This window comes from Polypterus senegalus, chromosome 11, assembly GCF_016835505.1.
Source record: "Polypterus senegalus isolate Bchr_013 chromosome 11, ASM1683550v1, whole genome shotgun sequence".
NCBI lineage: Eukaryota > Metazoa > Chordata > Cladistia > Polypteriformes > Polypteridae > Polypterus > Polypterus senegalus.
This window is the reverse complement of record NC_053164.1, coordinates 89,135,174-89,154,765: the sequence shown is the minus strand read 5'-3', so window position 1 is coordinate 89,154,765 and position 19,592 is coordinate 89,135,174. Positions and strand designations below refer to the sequence as shown.

The 19,592-nt window shown below is 40.8% G+C and overlaps 1 protein-coding gene across 1 annotated transcript in view; it reads left to right on the top strand.

Annotated features, from left to right (window-relative positions):
• si:ch211-168d1.3 (ras and Rab interactor 2) overlaps positions 1-19,592 on the top strand; it is a 54,512-nt gene that overhangs the window by 3,950 nt on the left and 30,970 nt on the right. Inside the window, exons 2-4 of the mRNA XM_039769217.1 lie at positions 11,788-11,967; positions 13,438-13,552; positions 13,663-13,735. Of these exons, the coding sequence (XP_039625151.1) occupies positions 11,788-11,967; positions 13,438-13,552; positions 13,663-13,735 (368 nt within the window). The remainder of the gene's footprint in view (positions 1-11,787; positions 11,968-13,437; positions 13,553-13,662; positions 13,736-19,592) is intronic.

Here is a 19,592-nt window from a genome sequence, read left to right as displayed (position 1 = left end):
CAAATGGGTGGGTGATGATGTACTGTATAGCAGCGCTCCCCAAATTGTCCCAGAACCTCCAACCCCAGCCCCCCAGTTTCTACAGATTTTCATTCTAACTAATTCATATACAGGCTGGCAATTCCAATGCTATCATTGTGTCAATCCAGATATTTCAAAAAGGATTTCATTATTTTCATGACATTTCATTCTCAAAGATGCTTAATCCAATCAAGAGTTTCTGTCGACTGGAGTTTATTTCAGCCACCGTGGGCACAAGGCAGGAAACACACACTCACACTCACACTGGAGCCAACATAGAGTCACCAACCAATGTAACCGGCATGTCTTTGGGGATGTGGGAGGAAAGCTGAAAACCCTACGTACACACGGAGAGAAGAAGGAAACTCAACACGGGCAAACAACAGGCACAGAATCATCAAACCCAGGGCACTGGATCGATATATATGAGTGTATACAGTACACACCAACATTAAAACCACTGACAGGTGAAGTGAGTAACATTGATTATTTCGCTACAGTGGCACTTATCAAGGGGTGAGATATATGAGGCAGCAAGTGAACAGTCAGTTCTTGCAGGTGATGTAAACATAAGGACCTGAGTGACTTTGACAAAGGCCATCTTGTGATGGCTAGACAGCTGGGTCACAGTATCCCCAAAACAGCAGGTGTTGTGGGGAGTCACCAGTATGCAATTGTTAATACCTACTACTGGTGAACCAGTGACAGGGTCATGGGTACATGTGGTGAGTGAAGGCCGCCCATCTGAACCGATCCCACAGAAGAGCTACTGTAGCACAAATCGATGAAAAACGTAATGCTGGCCATAAGAGAAAGGTGTCAGGACATACAGAGCATTGCAGCTTTGCTGTGTATATGGCTGCGTAGCTGCAGGCCGGTCATAGACCCTAAGCTGACCCCTGCCCACCACTGAAAGTGACATCAGAACTGGACCATGGAGCAACAGAAGGAGGAGGTGTGGACGGATGAATTGTTTTCTGTTAGATCAGCTGGGTGTGTGTGTGTCATTTACCTGGGGACAAGATGGCAGCAGGATGCACTATGGGAGGCAGTGTGATGCTCTGGGCAATTTTCTGCTGGGAAACCTTGGGTCTTAGCATTCATGTAGATATTACTTTGACTTGTACCACCGACCTAAAGATGGCTGCACACCACATACATTCATTGGCAACAGTATTCCCCGATGGCAGTGTCTTCTTTCAGCAGGATAATGCACCCTACCATATTGTAAAAACTGTTCAGGAATGGTGTGAGGAATATGACATGGAGTTCAAGATGTTGACTTGGCCTCTAAATTCTCCAGATCTCAATCAATCAACCATGCGTGGGATGTGCTGGAAAAACAAGTCCAATCCATGAAGGATCCACCTCACAATTTAAGATGTGCTGCTAACACCTTGGTGTCAGATACCACATTATGACACCAGAGGTCTTGTAAAGTCCATGCCTCAAAGGGTCAGATGTGTTCTGCTGGCATGAGGGGCACCTACACAATATTAGGCAGGTGGTTTTAAAGTTGTTGCTGACTGGTATAAAGTGATGAGCTATACTCTGTGACACACTGTCTGGAATAAAGTGGGACAAAGTTGAAATATACTGTATAGCAAAAGTAATAACTGCTTATTAACCATCACACTGAAGGGAAACACAACAGAAAGGGCGGCACTGAGAATTAAGCAAACAAATGAAAAACCATCTTGTACTCTGGAGATTTTCTACAAGGCTTTCAGTTTTTGGAGTATTCCATCACTTTACATGCTTTTTAAAATATATATTTTTTCCATTCATAATTTACATTCTTTTGTGTTGTTTTCATATTGACATTATTCTGTTGCATTGCTCTTTGCATCTAGTGACACTTTCTGTTGCTGTAGTGGCGCTCATCATAAGGCCAGTATTTGGTATCACTATTTAGTGAAGGGTCGCCGTAATGTCTTGACTGAACGTTATATAGAAAATAAGGAAATACTTTTTTGCAAAAATAAATAATATTGTACAATTTTGTTTAAGAGTTACATGTTTATGATTCAACTTCCCTGAGTGTGATTTTTATTGTTGCCTTTTTACAAAAGCACACCCAATTGACTTCTCCCCACCTGCTTGATGGTTCAGTCTCCTAATTTGTGTACAAATCTCTGTCACCCACTCCCATGGTGGCACCAGGTATATCGTTATTCCCAAACCTGCTGTCCAGACAAACAAAGTATGATCTCATCTATGCCATGCTGGAAGCCTGTACTTCCATCTCATGGCTTGAAGAGGTACATATTCACCCCACATGACTACTCTCTCTTTCTCTGGTACCCATAGAGTAATTGCCTCCAGGGCACCATTACATTAAATACAACTTAATGGTGGCTTGTGTTTACTCCCACTAGCACTACCACAGTCATCAATGGGTTTCTTTTGAAAAGTATGAAGGTTTCTGGGCCTGTTCTGGGTCATTTGCCTGTCTTTTACCTTTCCTGCCCCAGCAGTACCATGCCAACTGCAAAAGGATTCTGTGAGTTAGGTGGGTAGATGGACACTTGATAATATCGGTCAGTCAGGCTCAGCAAGAATATGGACACATTCACGTATGTATTTGTTTGATTTGATATTCTTCATTAATCCCAGAGGGGAAAATTCCTTTTCACATAATGCTTGGGGGTTAGAGGTCAGGGTCAGCCATTGTACAGCACCCCTGGAGCAATTTTCAGGTTAAGGGCCTTGCTCAAGTGCCCAGTGGAGTAGGATTCCTTCTGGCAGCAATTGGGTTTGAACAGGCAACCTTCCAGATGGCAGCACAGATCCTTAGCCTCAGAGCCACCACTCCACCCTGGTGATTTAGTGGTTCATTGAAATGAATTCCAATGAATAGATGCCAATGAACAATATTTTGACAACCACCTCCCCCCCCAGCAAGCAGTTATTGAGGGGGATATACACTTTTATTAATATTAAGTAAGACTCCTCTGAGCCATCAGATCACAAAGTAACTTAAAAATGGTGCAAACTCACACCCCATGTTACCTTGTTTAAAGTTGTGTTCTTTGAAGATCGAAGTTATTGGGAATGCGATTTGAGCCATTGCTAGTCTGTTCTGTTTACTTTGCAAAGCTGAGCCTGAGCTCACATACAGTATACTGTTAACTGAGGGTACCCAACCTAACAGTTTACTGTTTCATTTTCAAAAGGCTATAATATCTTTAAGCTATCTTTTTCTGGATTAGATGCATCCCACACAAATGGCAGCTCCCCTGCATTCCATCTGCCCGGCCTTAAGTGCTCTTTTAGTTGTGCCAGCTTAACAACCTCTTTAGGCTACACAAATTAAACCACAGAAGCCACATGGATAAATCAGTAGCACCAAGTCCAAACTGGTAATAATACACTCTTTAAAGCGTAATACGTTTTTCCATGGTGGGTGGCAAGTGCAACATCAGATTAATCCAGGAGTGAAAATACTCCACACCCTTCTGGGTAATGTAAGACACTGCAGTGGCCCATGCCCTGGCACCAGTTCTTACTTGCACTAACCTCACAAGTGAGAACAGGTCTTTACAGCTAAGCACGTTTTCCTGCTGTATTAAAACCGCCTTACATTTTATTACGCATTTCCTTTAAGGTTAACATAAGGCACAGTGGAAAAATAAACCCGATTTCACACACTGTCTGGCAACGACAACAAATGTGACTTTGGCATTTGTCCCAGAATATTGACAATGATGACTAGAAATATGACAGTTAACAGTCTTGCATATCTGTCATTAATAAGCACCACTTAGATAGCCGATGGCTTGAGGATGTAATAAAAGGATGAGAAGAAGAATGCTAGCAAGTGTCATGGGATTGCAGAGTTCACACATTGTGATAAACAAGATTTGTGTAAAAGCTTTAACAAGACTTTCATCGTGCTGTTCACTTCACTTCAGTTATTTTTGTATAGCGCTCTTCACTGAGCACAAGATCAGAGCGTTGTAAGAAGTTCACAAAAAAAATACAATTACCAGCTTTACAAATTACTGACTGCTTCACATAATAAAAGTGTTAACTGCGGCAGCAGCACTTTAAAATGAGTGTGTATCAGAGCTCTGTGAATCCTACTATAGCAACAAATGAGCAGGTAACTAACTATTCAAATACAGCAGGCAAAATGCAAATTGTTACAGGATATCTGAAGTGCGTACTGATGTACACAATGCCCTGTTTCAGCAAACCATTTAGACTGACATTTAGTAAACGACTTTTGCATCTTTTTCATGACAGATATACTAAACTACTTCTTTCAACATACTACCACTATTCTCAGTATGTAACGTTCAATGGCTCTTTAAATGCAAGTTACACACAGTATACAGTATGTATTAGAAACATCTAATTTCTGGAGCATAATGGAGGCAACGTTTTGTGTCACATTTACCAGAGCGCAGCACAGTACAGAGCACAATTTTACAGTCATTCTGCATCCACTCCTCCCTCGCCAAGCTTCGCCCTTCTTCCTCCCAACTCTGGCTCCTCAAATGGAGTGAGACGGCTCCTTTTATTCATCTCCTGGGAGTGCTCCAGGTGGCTCATCAGCATCACCTGGAATCACTCCTAGGTGTAGTGGAAGTCTCTTGTAGGGCTCTGCAGCTCCCCCTAGCAGCCCCAACAGAACCCAACAGGGCTGTATCAGCATGCTTTGCGGGAATCTGTGGAGGGCTGCCCCCTGGCGTCCCAGGGGAGGTAGTGCCTCAGAGATGATCTCTCCCCCGGTCTTTCCATTTAGATGGTGTCCCAGCCACGTAATGACCAAGGCTGCCCATCACGATATATATACAGAGGTGGGCAAAAGTAGGTTTACAGTTGTGAGTATGTGAAACACAGAGTTTATTCCTGAATTATTATTTATGTACGTATTAATTATTGTATTATTAATTTGTATTATTTTTCTCCTTATGGGTCTTCTTCTTAAAACTATTGAGTTCATAAAGCTATTGTAATAATCATAACCTGCATTTCTTTTTCCATACAAACAACTGTTAACCTACTTTTGCCCACCCCTGTATATTATATATATATTATTTTGATATATCTCTCTATTTATAAAAAAAAATCTTGGAAGGCTTGGAAGGAGACGATACATGATCTTCTTGGAAGACAATTTGACGTCCCGCAAGAGAACCTTTAACGTCATGCGAGACAAGGCAGTGAGACAAAAGGACAGCTGCTGTACAGGGTTTTAAATGATTGACGCGCAGTGCGACAAGCAGAACTTGCAGCACGGCAGTAGCAGGAGAAAGAGAGCAGCTGATCAGACCGCATCTCCTTAGCGTGCGTTCAGCCCCCCCCCTCCCCAAGTTGACAACACGAGCAGCAGAGACGCGAAGTGACTAATGCATTGTGTGCCCAGGGTATGGGCGAGCGAAGCGAGCGGGGGGCAAAGCCCCCTAGTAATATATATATACAAAATTGTTTTTTACCATGCAAATACACAAGGCAGGGGTGATCACAAGGGTAACACAATAGTAACATATAAACTGAATCACAGTACATCCCAGCCATTTTACTGGGCCAGTAGGTGACAATCTTTGGTAGGAAAGGAAAACTGCGATAAGCAATATGATGAAGTCAATTAGGGGAATAAACGTGTGCAGGCAATGTGGCCTAGTGGCTAAGGGACAGGACTGGAAAGCACAAGTCTTAGTCCACAGCCCCCTGAGTCACTGTGTGACACTGAACTGAGTCACTTAACCTGCCCGGGAAAAATTCACACAATTACTCTTTATGCACAGGGCCTTGGAATGACACTCACAATGAAATCAGCTACAGAAGGGTGCTATCAGAAAAAAAAAACTTAAAATCAGATATGAGCACTTTCTGGTTTTATTGAAATTAGTTGTATCTTTAATGGTGTGTTTGTTCACTCCAGTATGCCACAGTAAAGGGAAGAAGTGCCTCAGACACATTCAGTTATTAAAACAGCTTTGCTTTCTACCTCCTCCAGTCTTCTAAGCAGGCTACATAAATCAAAAAGCCTACTGGAGTAATTGTTAGGCAAGAGACTGCCTGTTGGAACAAGCAGAAATGGGAGAACAGCAGCAGCATAACCATCTTTGTGAGTGAGAAATATAAATGTCTTAGGGCTTAGAAGAAGGGCCAACCTCTCAGCTCCAGGAACCTGAGTTTGATTTCTGTTCCCTTCACTGTGTTTTCTTGACCCTCCTTGCACCCCTAAGATGTTTTTCTGCATACTCTGGTTTGATACCACATCCAAAAGACCTGCCCGTTAAACGGTGAACCAGCATTTTATGAGTGGGGCCTCCAGAGGTTGTTTTCTGCCTTGAAACCATTGTTGCCACCACAGGCTCCGTCATTCCACAGAAACAAAAGCCTGAAATGGCTTGGATGGAAAGACCTCAGTGTGCATTATTTGAACATTTTCTTATGAGCCTTCATTCCAGATCCCCAAGTTCACAAGTGCAGGGTGCTTGGAATCTGTATGACGATTCGTGGAAACACAGAAACAAAGATGCAGATCTTGCAAAGCATAAAAGTCAAAAATGAACATTAAAATTATCTTCTTGGTTCCACTAGTGCTGTCGCTTGCTACATATAATTACAGGCAGTCGGGATGGGCGGCTTTGTAACCGTGGGAGGATCAGGAGGTGTTTCGCTGCCCTCCATTACCATAGCAACTGCCCATTGTGCTGGATTATTCCTTGGCGCCCACACATTACGATGCCTACTCAGTGTGCTTAAAAACCAAAACAGCGTCATGTCCCAGACGTTAAGCCCTAGTGTTTTCAAGTTTGCTGGAGTGGCATTAGGTCTGTTACTGAGACGACAGGCTTGTACTGAAGTGTTTCCTGAAATGATCACATACATTTAGCACAGACTGCTGTCTTTTATGCGAGACAACAAGAGGAAAAACGTGGCACTTTCAAGATGAGTTTGATAATGGAACACAAGTCATGTAAATCCATTATTACTTTTAATTGTTCTGGTATTATATTAAACTTCACTTTATAATATTAAACTCACAAGAAACATAGAGATCTGAAGCAAATTAAGAAATGTTGATTGTGGCCCAGGATGCCTTGACTCAAGTGAAATGCCTTCAACGTTTAATTTTTAAATCATTTGCTTTAATTACTGTGAACAATAACAACTGGAAATATGTGGAACTCTGTTAAATGAAAACGTTACAGGCAAATGATTATTATAAAAATAAGTTGGCCCGACATGTCACAGGTTATCTTTCTCTTGTAGTCCAATCTGCCTTTTTTGGCTTTGTGGCTCCATTTTATTTTTGTACTTGGCGAAACTTGGAGAGACAACACACTTAAAAGTTTGACAAGAGACAGTCCCTTCTGGTATTACCCATAATTCCCTCCCTACAGCAGTGGACTCTTACTCACTCTTATTATACATTCTTAATAGAGATTTGCAACTGCTTTCTCAATGGCTTCCTTGAAGAAGTGTTGTCACAAAACTGACGATAGTATCCACATGAATAGCTATGCCTACACCTAAACAATGTACGTAGACTGAAGAACGAAATGAAAACCCAGGATTATATCTCACAGATGGCCTGGGACAATCTGAGATTCCTTTAGGAAGAACTAGAGGCTGTTCATGAGAATGAGGTGGCTTGACTGCCCAACTCAACATGTTTCCATCATCATGCTCAACAAGAAAAGCAGATCAAAAGTGAAGTACAGGCTTGTTTCTAAAATATACTTAAGTTATGTTAAAACAGAAATAGATTTAATTAAAATTAAATTGAGTTCTGCCAGTTGTAATGAGAAGTATCACTCTGTCTGATAGGATGACAGTGTAGCCTCATGGCTAAGGCAAATTAACGTAAACTGTGAGGTTGATGCTTCAGAAAGGCCACACGTGTTCAAGCTAACAGAAAGGGCACACATACTCAAAAAAACAGTTCTGTACAAATGTGGTGTGTGGAAGGACATTACTGAGCTCACCGTATGTCCGACTGTGAAGCAGGTGGGCTACAGCAGCAGTAGAAGACCAAACCAGATTACACTCCTGTCAGTTAAGAACAGACAAAGTAAGGCCACAGTGGGCACGTGGTCATCAATACTTGATGTCTGATGATTGGAAAAATGTGATATGGTCTAAAGAATTTTGATTTATGCTATGACCTGCAAATGGCAGGGTCAGGATTTGGAATAAACAGCATATAATCATGGCTTCAGCCTGTTTTGACTCGACAGCGCAGGCTGGTGGAGGTTCTATAATGGCGTGCAAATGATTTCTTGACACACATTAAGCTTCTTAATTTTCAATGACACTGTTTATCTAGGCATTGCTGCTGGTCATGTTCATCCCTTTATGTTTACAGTTTGCTATTTTTCCAATGGATACTTTCAGCAAGATAATGTGTCATGTCACAAAACGCACACCATCGTAGGCCACCTGAAGTTCACTCCATGTAAAGCTCTTAAAGCCTGAGATCACTCAATTGTATTATACTGTCTGCCCATCACATCACAGGTGGGCACATCCTCCACTTTCACAATATCATTATCATAATGATAACCCTTTCCACACTATGATGTCATTTCATCATATACTGTATACAAATAATCATTTGCATCGCTATCTCCATTTGATCTTCAGCCCCCTTCAGACCTTCTTCTTTTGTCATTTGAGGCGTCCATGTTATTTCTAACATCTCCATTCTAGCACTTACAAGCTGTTGTCAAAGTGATTTTGAAACCTCCATAATTTGAACTGCCTAGGCTACCACAGAGCACGTTAAAGATTTAATGGGTTTTAATAAAAATGCTTCAGTTTACAAATGTTTTAGAGCTCAATAAAACAGACTCTGCTTGGTTTCCTCTGACACTGACGCCTTGCTGATGTGGTGATAAGTGATCTATGATATCTGTAATTACTGACAATTTTCAACCATGATCCATACAGTACATGAAAAAATCTTTAGTACTATAAATATGTAATATTCTACTTAAAACAAATAGTTTTTTGGTTCATAAATGCACTCCACTGCCTACAATGGCTTAACTCATATATTAGTTTGGACCTTGCTAGTATTTTTGTGAAAATGACAAATAAATAAAAATACAGTGCAGCACATACTCCAGCTGCATTAGTTCTGGTTAATCTCCAAAACTGCATCTGCCTAGCAATCTGTCTGGCAATCCATTTTCTGAAAATGATTATCTCACTACTGGGTTGCTTGTGATCGAAGTCAAATATAAAAAGGGAACCAACCATTAAGTGGGATGCTAAACATAACTGGATTATAGATAGTAAGACAGAACTTTATTTATTTATCTCCATGGGGAAATGTGGCTTTTAGAGAAGCTCATTAAATAAATTATATATATATATATATATATATATATATATATATATATATATATATATATATATATATATATATATATATATATATATATATATATATATAGATAGATAGATAGATAGATAGATAGATAGATAGATACTTTATTAATCCCAAGGGGAAATTCCAGCTGCAGCATACTGATAAAGAACAATATTAAATATAAAGAGTGATACAAATGCAGGTGGAATTGAAGAGTCGCATAGTGTGAGGGAGGAACGATCTCCTCAGTCTGTCAGTGGAGCAGGACAGTGAAATCAGTCTGTCGCTGAAGCTGCTCCTCTGTCTGTTCAGTGGATGCAATGGATTCTCCATGATTGACAGGAGCCAGCTCAGCGCCGCGCTCTGCCACAGATGTCAAACTGTCCAGCTCCATGCCTACAATAGAGCCTGCCTTCCTCACTATATATATATATATATATACAGTATATATATATATATATATATATATATATATATATATATATATATATATATATGGTTGTTATTTGACAGTAAACTGTTTCAACCATTCTATGATCTGCTTCTCGCAACTGAAAAAGGGCACCGTGGCGGATGTTAGCCAGCTTGCTGACCAACCACAAGTGTTACCTGGTAGGCAAATACACATACAATCAGATTGTGTTTCAGACTATGAATGCCATGTATATATATATATATATATATATATATATATATATATATATATATATATATATATATATATACACATTATGGTCTTCACACATATCACATAGACTAAAAAGGAAAAAAATAAATAAAAATCTTCTGACTTGGCTGTCAGCCACAGTGATGTATTATGCAAGCATACACATGTTGGTATAAAGGAACCCCAGTGACATTTGCTGACACACTTCTGCCAATAATTCCTCAGCTGAAAGTCCTCAGTGTTGGTGTGTCAGACAGGGGATGTGCATCATTGTTCATAATGACACTCAGTTTTGTTTTTATTCTCTCCTCCTCTACTACGTCCAGAGCTAACTATTTGCTTCTTTGGTGGGCCTCACGTGAAGTGATGATATCAGCCTAGCACACCACAGAGTAGATCACAGAGTTGTAGAAGATGTGAAGGCTGGCATTAAACATATTAAAGGAACACAGTCTCCTCTACCTTTTCTTATACAGTTCTTCTGTGTTTCGAGACCAGTACAACTTGTCATTGAATTGGACCTCCAGGTACTTGTAGGAGTTGATCACCTCTACATCCACTTCTTGAATAGTCACTGGTCATAGAGGCTGTTTGGTGTGACAAAAGTAAATAACCAGTTCCTTGGCTTTGCTGATGTTAAGATGCACACAATTCTCTTTGCACCAAGAAATAAAGTTTTCCACCTGCCTCATATCCTCTTTATCGCTGCCTTTATCAATACACCCCGTAAGTGCAGAATCATCTGAGAATTTCTGCAAGTGCCATGACCTGCTATTATATTTATCAGTCGAGGCGTACAGAGTGCAGAGACAAGTAGACAGGACTGCTCTTTGTGGAGCTCTAGGGTTGCTAACATCCGTATTAGAAACACAGTCCTTGAGTCTCACAAACTGGGGTCTGCCTGACAGATAGCCCCTTATCCTGGACGCCATAGGCTCATCCAACTGCATATCTCTGTGTTTACCCGTTTACAGAGATGGCTGGATGGTATTGAAGGTGCTGGAGAAATCAAAAACCATAATTCTCACAGTGCTGCCAGCTTTGTTCTCCATTCCATTCTTTGTCCGACAGGCAAACTGCAGTGGGTGGTCTACCACAAGAGGACTCCTACAGTCCTGGAGCAGCCTCTCAAAGGTCTTCATGATGTGAGACGTAAGTGCCACTGGTCTGTAGTCATTAGATGCAGTTTACTGGTGACTGACCACATTGTGCGTCCCACACTAGTTCAAGATTCTTCAAAGGCCACCACTCCAGACAGGACAAATTACAACACAGAGATAGCAGCTTATCCTGAGTTTGCACATTTTAACAACAACACTTCAGCTTCAGTCTTCAACTTTTTTAGTAAGATAAAGTTACCAGGACTTTTGTGTTGCTGATTTGTCATAATCTGTTAACTTGTTCTCATGGAGACAATGTGGGCCAACCACAATATCAGACTAACGCTCAGTGCGTCAGGGCAAAAAACTGCATTGGAAATAATAAAAAATTGAGGAAGGATTACAAATAAGAGTCAGACTTTTCACAGGAAGCAGTTTAAAGGAAATATGTTGCAAAATATCCTTGCTGACTAACACTGAATGTATATTTGGAACTATAAATCATCATGAAATGTTGGTCAAGGTTACTGAGTGGGCTTAGTCTAAAGGTGCCTAGTGTGCTAGATTTACTTTCAGATGGACATTGTTAAAGAGGTCTGTAATTCTCAGCACTGTAAGAAGAATACAGACTGAATGACTGGATTCTGTGTTTTGCCTCATAGATGGAGGAGGATCCAATCTACGATTCCCCCGATTCCCAGCAATGTCATCCCACTCATACCAGGGGATCCCTGAACAGGATCAGCATATTGGATCGCCTCATCCTTACCCACCCAGTGTGGCTGCAGCTCTCCATCAACTGTGCAACTGCTTTGCATATCCTGCAAAGGGAGCCACCAGGGGTAAGCAGATGAACTTTAAAAAGAAAGCACTCCGAATGTAATGAGAAATTGTGAGAGGCTATCGCACTTGGTGCTGATTGAGATTCCATCTGAATTGTGTGTCATGAGGCACGGCGGTTACCACTGCTGCCTCACAGTTCCTACGCCTTAGCTTGGGCCATATCTCTGTATTGTCTGCAAGTTTTCACTGTGTCTGTGTGGATTTATACCGCCGAATCCCAAAGAAATGCCTGGTGACACCACAGTGGCCCTGCGTGAATGAGTGTGGGTGTAACTGTCTTTGGATGGTGCCAATTTAGGCTCTGATCCCTGTGATCTTGAACTGGAGATGATCTTTAATGAGACTCTTCTTGCATTGTGAGGACTTGCTGCTAATCTCAGTGTGTGAAACCAGAAGCTGTCTTTCTCAATCGTTATCACTTTTATTTGCTTTTTGCAGTTTTCAGCCTTTTTTCCCCACTTGTTTACTTGTCCTAACTTTGCCCCTTCCTTGTTTGTAATAAGTTGTCAGTAAAACAAAATACCAAGGAGCTTGTATCCCACACAACCATAGTAGAACAAAACTTCATTGTCTGTTAACTGTAAAATGATATAAAATAACTTTTTCAGACCCACCTTAATCCAAGTCAGGGTCTTAGGGGACCCAAACCTATCCGGCCATTACTGTGTACAGGCAGGAACCATCCCTGGATAGCCCACCTGTCTACCCACAGGGCTTAGTCCTGCACACTCGCCTTCACACACAAAGTCACAAATTTACTCTTTAGCATATGTGCAGACTCCGCACTGACAACAACCAGGCCTGTAAGCCAGAGTTCAAACATCGGTTAAAGAAAAAAGATGGGCTGCCCTGGGCTTATTGTAAGGGAACACATGCTGCAGAGGTTTGGATACATTTGGAGGTGAGCTGAGCTAGACTTGTGGTGCAACCTCAGTGAATGTGCAGCCAGAGAGAAGATTAAACATGAAATGGTGGTGGGGACTAAGGAACTGAAGGTTACAAATTCCTCATCCGCAATATATGAACAGATCTGCTCTTCTAGTTATGGAGTTGTAAAAGAAGCCAAACTGATTAAAATGTTTCTATAGATGCCTTCACAATAACACTGAATTTACGCGTTCTCCTCATTGATTTTTCAAAATACAATTTACAGTTTTTCATAAGTTTTGCAATTCCTCTTATCCATCCATGGGTATGATGAGGCGTGACTCTAAATTGGCCCATTGTGGTTATACATGTGAGTGTGCCCTGCATGAAACTGGTGTTTTGTCAAGAGTTCTTTTCCTGCCAAGTGCCATAACTCTTGGGATAGGCACCGGCCTCCCATGAGCCTGAACTAACTGTGCGGCTGCGAGGTTGGGGGGCGTGGATTACGGGACATCCCTACATTATCCCAATCTTCTTTGTGTAGTTGCAGGTTCCCAGAGTGCTACATAATCTAACTATTCCCCGTTATGTTTCTAATGTAGTCCTTTCTAGTTCGAAAGTCAAATACATCCCAGAAGAAAGTCTTGTGTGTTCGCCTTGCTGATGACACCATGCCATCATTTGTTCGCCAGTTCACTATACAGACCAAGGACTCCAGTAAGTGTGCCACATTTTTTATCTAATTCTATTGAGTGACCACAGACACAAACTGCTTTTATAGCCATCAAAAAGATTTTTAAAAATCCCAATCTTGCTTTGTTTTCCAGCTTTCTCTTTGGAGAACTCTGCTATCAGCTTCCCTGATCTGTGTCGTCTCATTTCATTTTACTGCTTGAGCAGGTGAGGTATGCTTCTTTCTTGAAAATGACCTAAACAATATCAGAGCAGCCATTGGTCACATTTGTGGGAGATGCATGTTGTATTATCTTTCTAATAGATTTCATGATTGCACTTCTGTATCATACATAGACTTAGCTGGGCTGACAGCTGGGGCAGTGTGAGATCTGCACAGTAGGAACAGATCACCGATTAAGCTGACATTTATAAAACCAACCATGGGCAAGGTGCCAATGCATTATTGGGCCCACTTGCATACTCTCAAACACACTCGTATAAGCAGGATTGTTCTAGAAGTGTATAAGGGCTGGGGAAACTCATGCAGTTCATATACTCTCTATATATATACTAGGGGGCTTTGCTCACCAACCCCTGGGCCTGCATTACACGCTAGCCTCTTTATGGCTCTGCTGCTTGCAAATGGGGATGCAGATACACAATTTAAACAAATTTCTATTTTCATTGGAATTGTTACATATGCATAATAGAACTACCTATTTTACATTACAGCAAGTAATTAACCATATTAAAAAATAGTAAAACGTAATAATCTGAAAGTAAATTATGTTTCATGTTGCATTAGAGTTATTTGTTGCATAATACGATTTTGTTCTGTTTGTCTTTGAAATTAATGCGCAAATACTTTTTAAACTTTTACTGTAAAACTTCAGTAAAAACTATTGTTTAAATTAAGTTTTCATCAATATCACATCGATTTTTGATTCTGTGTTTGGACTTTCATCGTGACAATGCAACGTATAACAGCCCGTGATTGAATTTCGTTTCTTTCTCTTTATTAAATAAAAAGACTTTTTCGAATGTTTGGCTCTGAGATTTGTTAACTGTCTTTGCAAAAGTTATTCTAACAGGAAACTGTTAACGTTTTAATACGAATGGCATATCAAGATCTCCTTTGTTGTCTAATGTTATCCCCTGAAGATGTACTACATTACCTTTCTTGGATACATCCTTCTTTCTACAGTAATTTGTGCAGTGGAAGACTAGATGGTGTTAACGGTTGTAGATATTCTTTATGATATTGTAAGTTGATGTTTTCATGTTTCACACGATCGCCACCAACTGTTTCAGCATAGTCTATTGATACGCATTTAACTAATGTATCGTGTAACTGATCGATTTTTTTGCCGTTAATTCATTTGACATCGTTTCTCGGTGCTAGGACTGCCCGTGTACTCATTCTTTCTGTTGATAACCCTTCGTGATGAAATTCTTCAGTAAGATTTGGACATAACACGTCTTCTTTAATTGGGAACTTAAAGTGAGGAAAACGTTAAAATTTATGAGCTGAGAGAGCAGGAACTGTGTCTGACAAAAGCATTCTCACGAATGAGAGGTGAGAGGATTGTGTGCGTGGTTGAATATGGTTGAGGGTGTGACTTGAAAAAGTCTCATAGCCAAAGTCTTGTCTCGTGGGACTTGAAAAAAATCTCTTCAAAAAAGTCTTGTCTCATCGCAGGATTTTTTTCTATAATACATATATATACCCTCCAAACCCCACCTTATTGATTCCTCCCTTGTACCCCCACCACCTCATATATTGCCTTTGATCCCATCCATCCATTCATCCAACCCACTATATCCTAACACAAGGTCACGGGGGTCTGCTGGAGCCAATCTCAGCCTGCACAGGTTGCAAGGCAGGAACAAACCCCAGGCAGAGCGCCAGCTCACCACAGGGCTCACACACACGGGACAATTTAGAATCACCAATGCACCTAACCTTTGGACTGTGGGAGGAAACCCACACATACAAGGGGAGAACATGCAAACTCCACACAGGAAGGACCCAGGAAGCGAAACCAGGTCTCCTAACTGCGGGGCAGCAGCGCTACCACTGCGCCACCGTGGCGCCTGCCTTTGATCCCTGTATACCTGATCATTTTCTTCTGATGATGACACCTGGTAGGTTGTTGAAAGCTTAGGAATAAAAAACTACTTTAAGATACGTGATTCATTTTCCTCCTTTGTGATTTACTAACTACAAATATGCAAACTGTGTCTCAGACCTTCGCTTCCATATATACAGTATATATATATATATATACAATTTTCCTAATTATAACTGAGAAAACTTTCCAATTAAATCCTCATAATCCCTTTTCACACATGAAAATAAAAGTGTCTCAACATGATCTAACCATTTTAAGAGCCCATCATTCCTATTCTTTGCATCAGTAAGATTGTGCCCCATTTACCAATGAATTTGACAAGTGTTTTTACATTGGGCCAGGCAAAAGTCAAAACAAATCAAAATGTGGAATATTATATTTTGATTAATTGATCATGTCAGTAAATACTGTTTAAAATATTGAATTTTCAAGTTACCACAGACCTGTATGAATAAACTGCTACGAATACTGTAAGTGAAGCTAATTCAGTCTCATGTGAAAATATTCTAACACAACAAGCAATGATTTAGAGAAGAATAAACTAAATGGAGACCCTCCTGAGAACTTCACTTAGATTTCTAGCAAACTGAACCCACTTAGTTCATGTTTTTAATGTCCCGGCACCATAAGACACAAGGCAGTCATGCCTGCTTTAAATAGATTGAGCTCAGGGCCAAGTTTTAGCCGGGGTTCTTGCTGTGAAATACAGGGACCAGACACACACAATGGGCTCAGCACTCTTGGAGATGGATATTTTGAAATTCTTCTTTTTCAAAAGGATGTGAGAAGAAAAAAGCTATAATGCAATCTTTGAGATATTGGTAAGGATGGAAATGTTGTAAGTGAGTTTTATTGAGATTCAGAAGAGGGGGGTAAGGGGCAGCCCCACCAAATAAAATAAAAGACCATTGTTTAGTGCGTCTTATTTCTTGCAGCGACTTTGTTGTCCTCCACATTGTTGCTTAAGTCTATTTCAGGTTTATGGGATGCCACAGAACTGGACTGCACGTTGTTGTTAGAAGCCGCCCTGTTAGCCTTTTCCTGTGAGGTCAATCTCAGTTGTCTCAACTTCAGTATTTCACGGCTTGTTCATTTCATCATTGTGGTTTATTTTTTGAAAAGGTCAGGGATAATTTTCACCAAGACAGCATCTTTTGCTTCTATCTCTCTTTTTATTTTTATTTTTACTGCACAACTAGGCTCTTTTTTTTGAATCACCATCCATTTGGACTATTTCTCTTTTGTGTGCGATCTCATAAACATAACCTATTAGACATCTGCTCTCATTGTGAGCCACCCATATCAACCAACCTGGGCTCATATTTTTCTTTTGTTATGTAAGTGTGATCAGATTAGTTTATAATCATGAGGATCCAAGTAGGGTAGGGGTGGGCATTGGATAGTGGATAGAAGTGAGTGCCTGTACTGTAGGGAAAAACTTGGACTCCACATATTATTAGGCCCCTTAGCTAGCAGGATGTGTGCCCAAGGCACCCTGATGGCAGATCGGCCATGGTTGCCAGCATAAGCTCTAACTCTTAATGTCTCTTTAATGGAATAGATGGGTACTTATGGGTACAAATGAATGGTTGGATCCTCTGAATAGAAATCTTGAAATTACCAAGCCAATATCAAGAACACAATGTTGGGTGAAAGGAATAAAAATCTTTTATATGTACGACTGTTTATATTGTGACTGTAGTTAAACTGACCGATGTCTAGACAACAAGTGGGGCAAGGTTTGATTCATTTTAATATATACTAGGGGGCTTTGCTTAAACAGCCCCCCCCCCTCACCCCCACCCTGGGGCACGCTACACGCCAGCCACTTTGCGTCTCTGCTGCTCGCGTTGTGAAAAGGGGTGCTGAACACACGCTCCTCCAAAACCACCTCTTAAACGTCGATACAATGGGGAACAAATACATTTTTTTTACCTCCTCTTTGCTCGATCAGCTGCTGGCTTGCTGCTGCTGCTGACGTGCTGTGCTTTGAACATTTAATAATAATAATAATTCTTTGCATTTATATAGCGCTTTTCTCACTACTCAAAACGCTCAGCAATTGCAGGTTAAGGCCTTGCTCAAGGGCATTTAAAAGTCTGTACAGCAGTTGTCCTCCTTATCTCGCAGGACATTAAAGCGTCTCCAAGAAAATCACATCTCGACCCAAGATTTTTTTATATAATAGAGAGATATCTTGAAATTGATGTAGTGGCTGGTATCTTTTGTTGGAGACAACAGCCGGACCGTTAAACACTGCCATTTCACGGCACATTGGTTTAAAGACAATAAGTCATGTTGTATCTACCAAATCCTGGCTATCATTGGATATCAGCAGTGCTTTGACTTGAATTTTACTTTCAAAGATCCAATTAGAAAGCATAAACTCATCATATTTTGCCAAGGTGCCCAGCTGGAGTCTGCCAAGATGATGGATGTGAATGTCTTCCAGTCACCTCACAACTGACAAACTGGAAAAAGAAAAGGAATGTAACTAAAGGCACTGAGATACTGTATATCTTAAGTATCTCCTTTTTTACAGTTCAATACTCAAGTAAACAATAATTAAAGCTTGTTAGTATATTTCAGAAAAGAAGATGAATTAAATAACAAACAAGTGGGAGCCATGCTGGTACAGTTATTAGTGCTGATGCCTGATTTGACTGAATGTGAACTTCAGATTTGCTATAATTTGGTGGAGTTTAAGAAGTGGCCAGGAGGCCCTCTTCTATCACCTGTCCCAAATGATGGGCCATGTTACTAAAATAAATCCCAAATAAAGGAGATTTTTGCTTATGGGTCCCCGTGGATCTAAGAAAATGTGGGTTAGGTGCACTGTCTCCTGATGTGTGTGTGTGTGTTCACCTGGTGATGGGCTGGCGCTCTGTCCAAGCATTCCTGCCTGTACCCATTGCTTGCTAGGATAGGTTGCAGCTTCCCCCTGCTCTGGGTAAGCGGGTTTAGAGGACAGATGTATCAATGAATACTATAAGCTGTCCTTCTCAAAGCAACTGTCTCTTGCCCATTGCAGATCCTTAAAAGAGACAGAGAAATACACTGTACAGTCTCAGTTAGTTCACTGTTTCAGATTGTGCTTGAGAGTTTTTTCAACTGGAGTAGTTTGTCTTCAGTATTTTCCCTTTCACAGGCCTGAAGATGTTCCAATCCTGGGTAGGCAGCAAAAACGATTAAATGATAGCGCAGGTAGCTGTGGCTTATGTCTGCCTGTACAAACAGAGGCGAGGTGGTCTGAGCAAATGTCCATCCCACGTCACACATACTCCTGTATCAAAACATATAGTCAGCAAAAACGTGATATGTGTAACTTATGAAGCAAATAAATAACAGGAAACGCTCCAACTTTCAAATCAGTTCACTGAGTCACCCTCACCCTAACCCAATGTTACGCTATGTGCTATGTGTACATTTTCCAAGTTCTTAAATTAAGAAAGTGCTTATTTCACCACAATTAAAGTATGTAGACAAACTTAACACATTTTAATAATAATAATAATAATAATTTATTACATTTATATAGCGCTTTTCAAGGCACTCAAAGCGCTTTACATACAAGGGGGGGATCTCCTCAACCACCACCAGTGTGCAGCATCCACCTGGATGATGCGACGGCAGCCATAGTGCGCCAGAACGCCCACCACACACCAGCTTACTGGTGGAGAGGAGACAGAGTGATGAAGCCAATCAGTGTATGGGGATGATTAGGAGGCCATGACCATATGGCATTGTATTTTTTGAGATCATGAGTGACTTGTAAGTTGATTAAGAAGTGCTAGAGGTATGTGCTGAACTGGCGCCTATGTTACAAAAGCCATTACGCAGTAGTCACTCGACTGACACATTATTTAAAAACGTGACGAAATGAGATTTTTCGGTTCATTGTCCTGCTGCCTAAATTGCTAAAATGCCAACACCAAAAAAAAGTCTGCGTA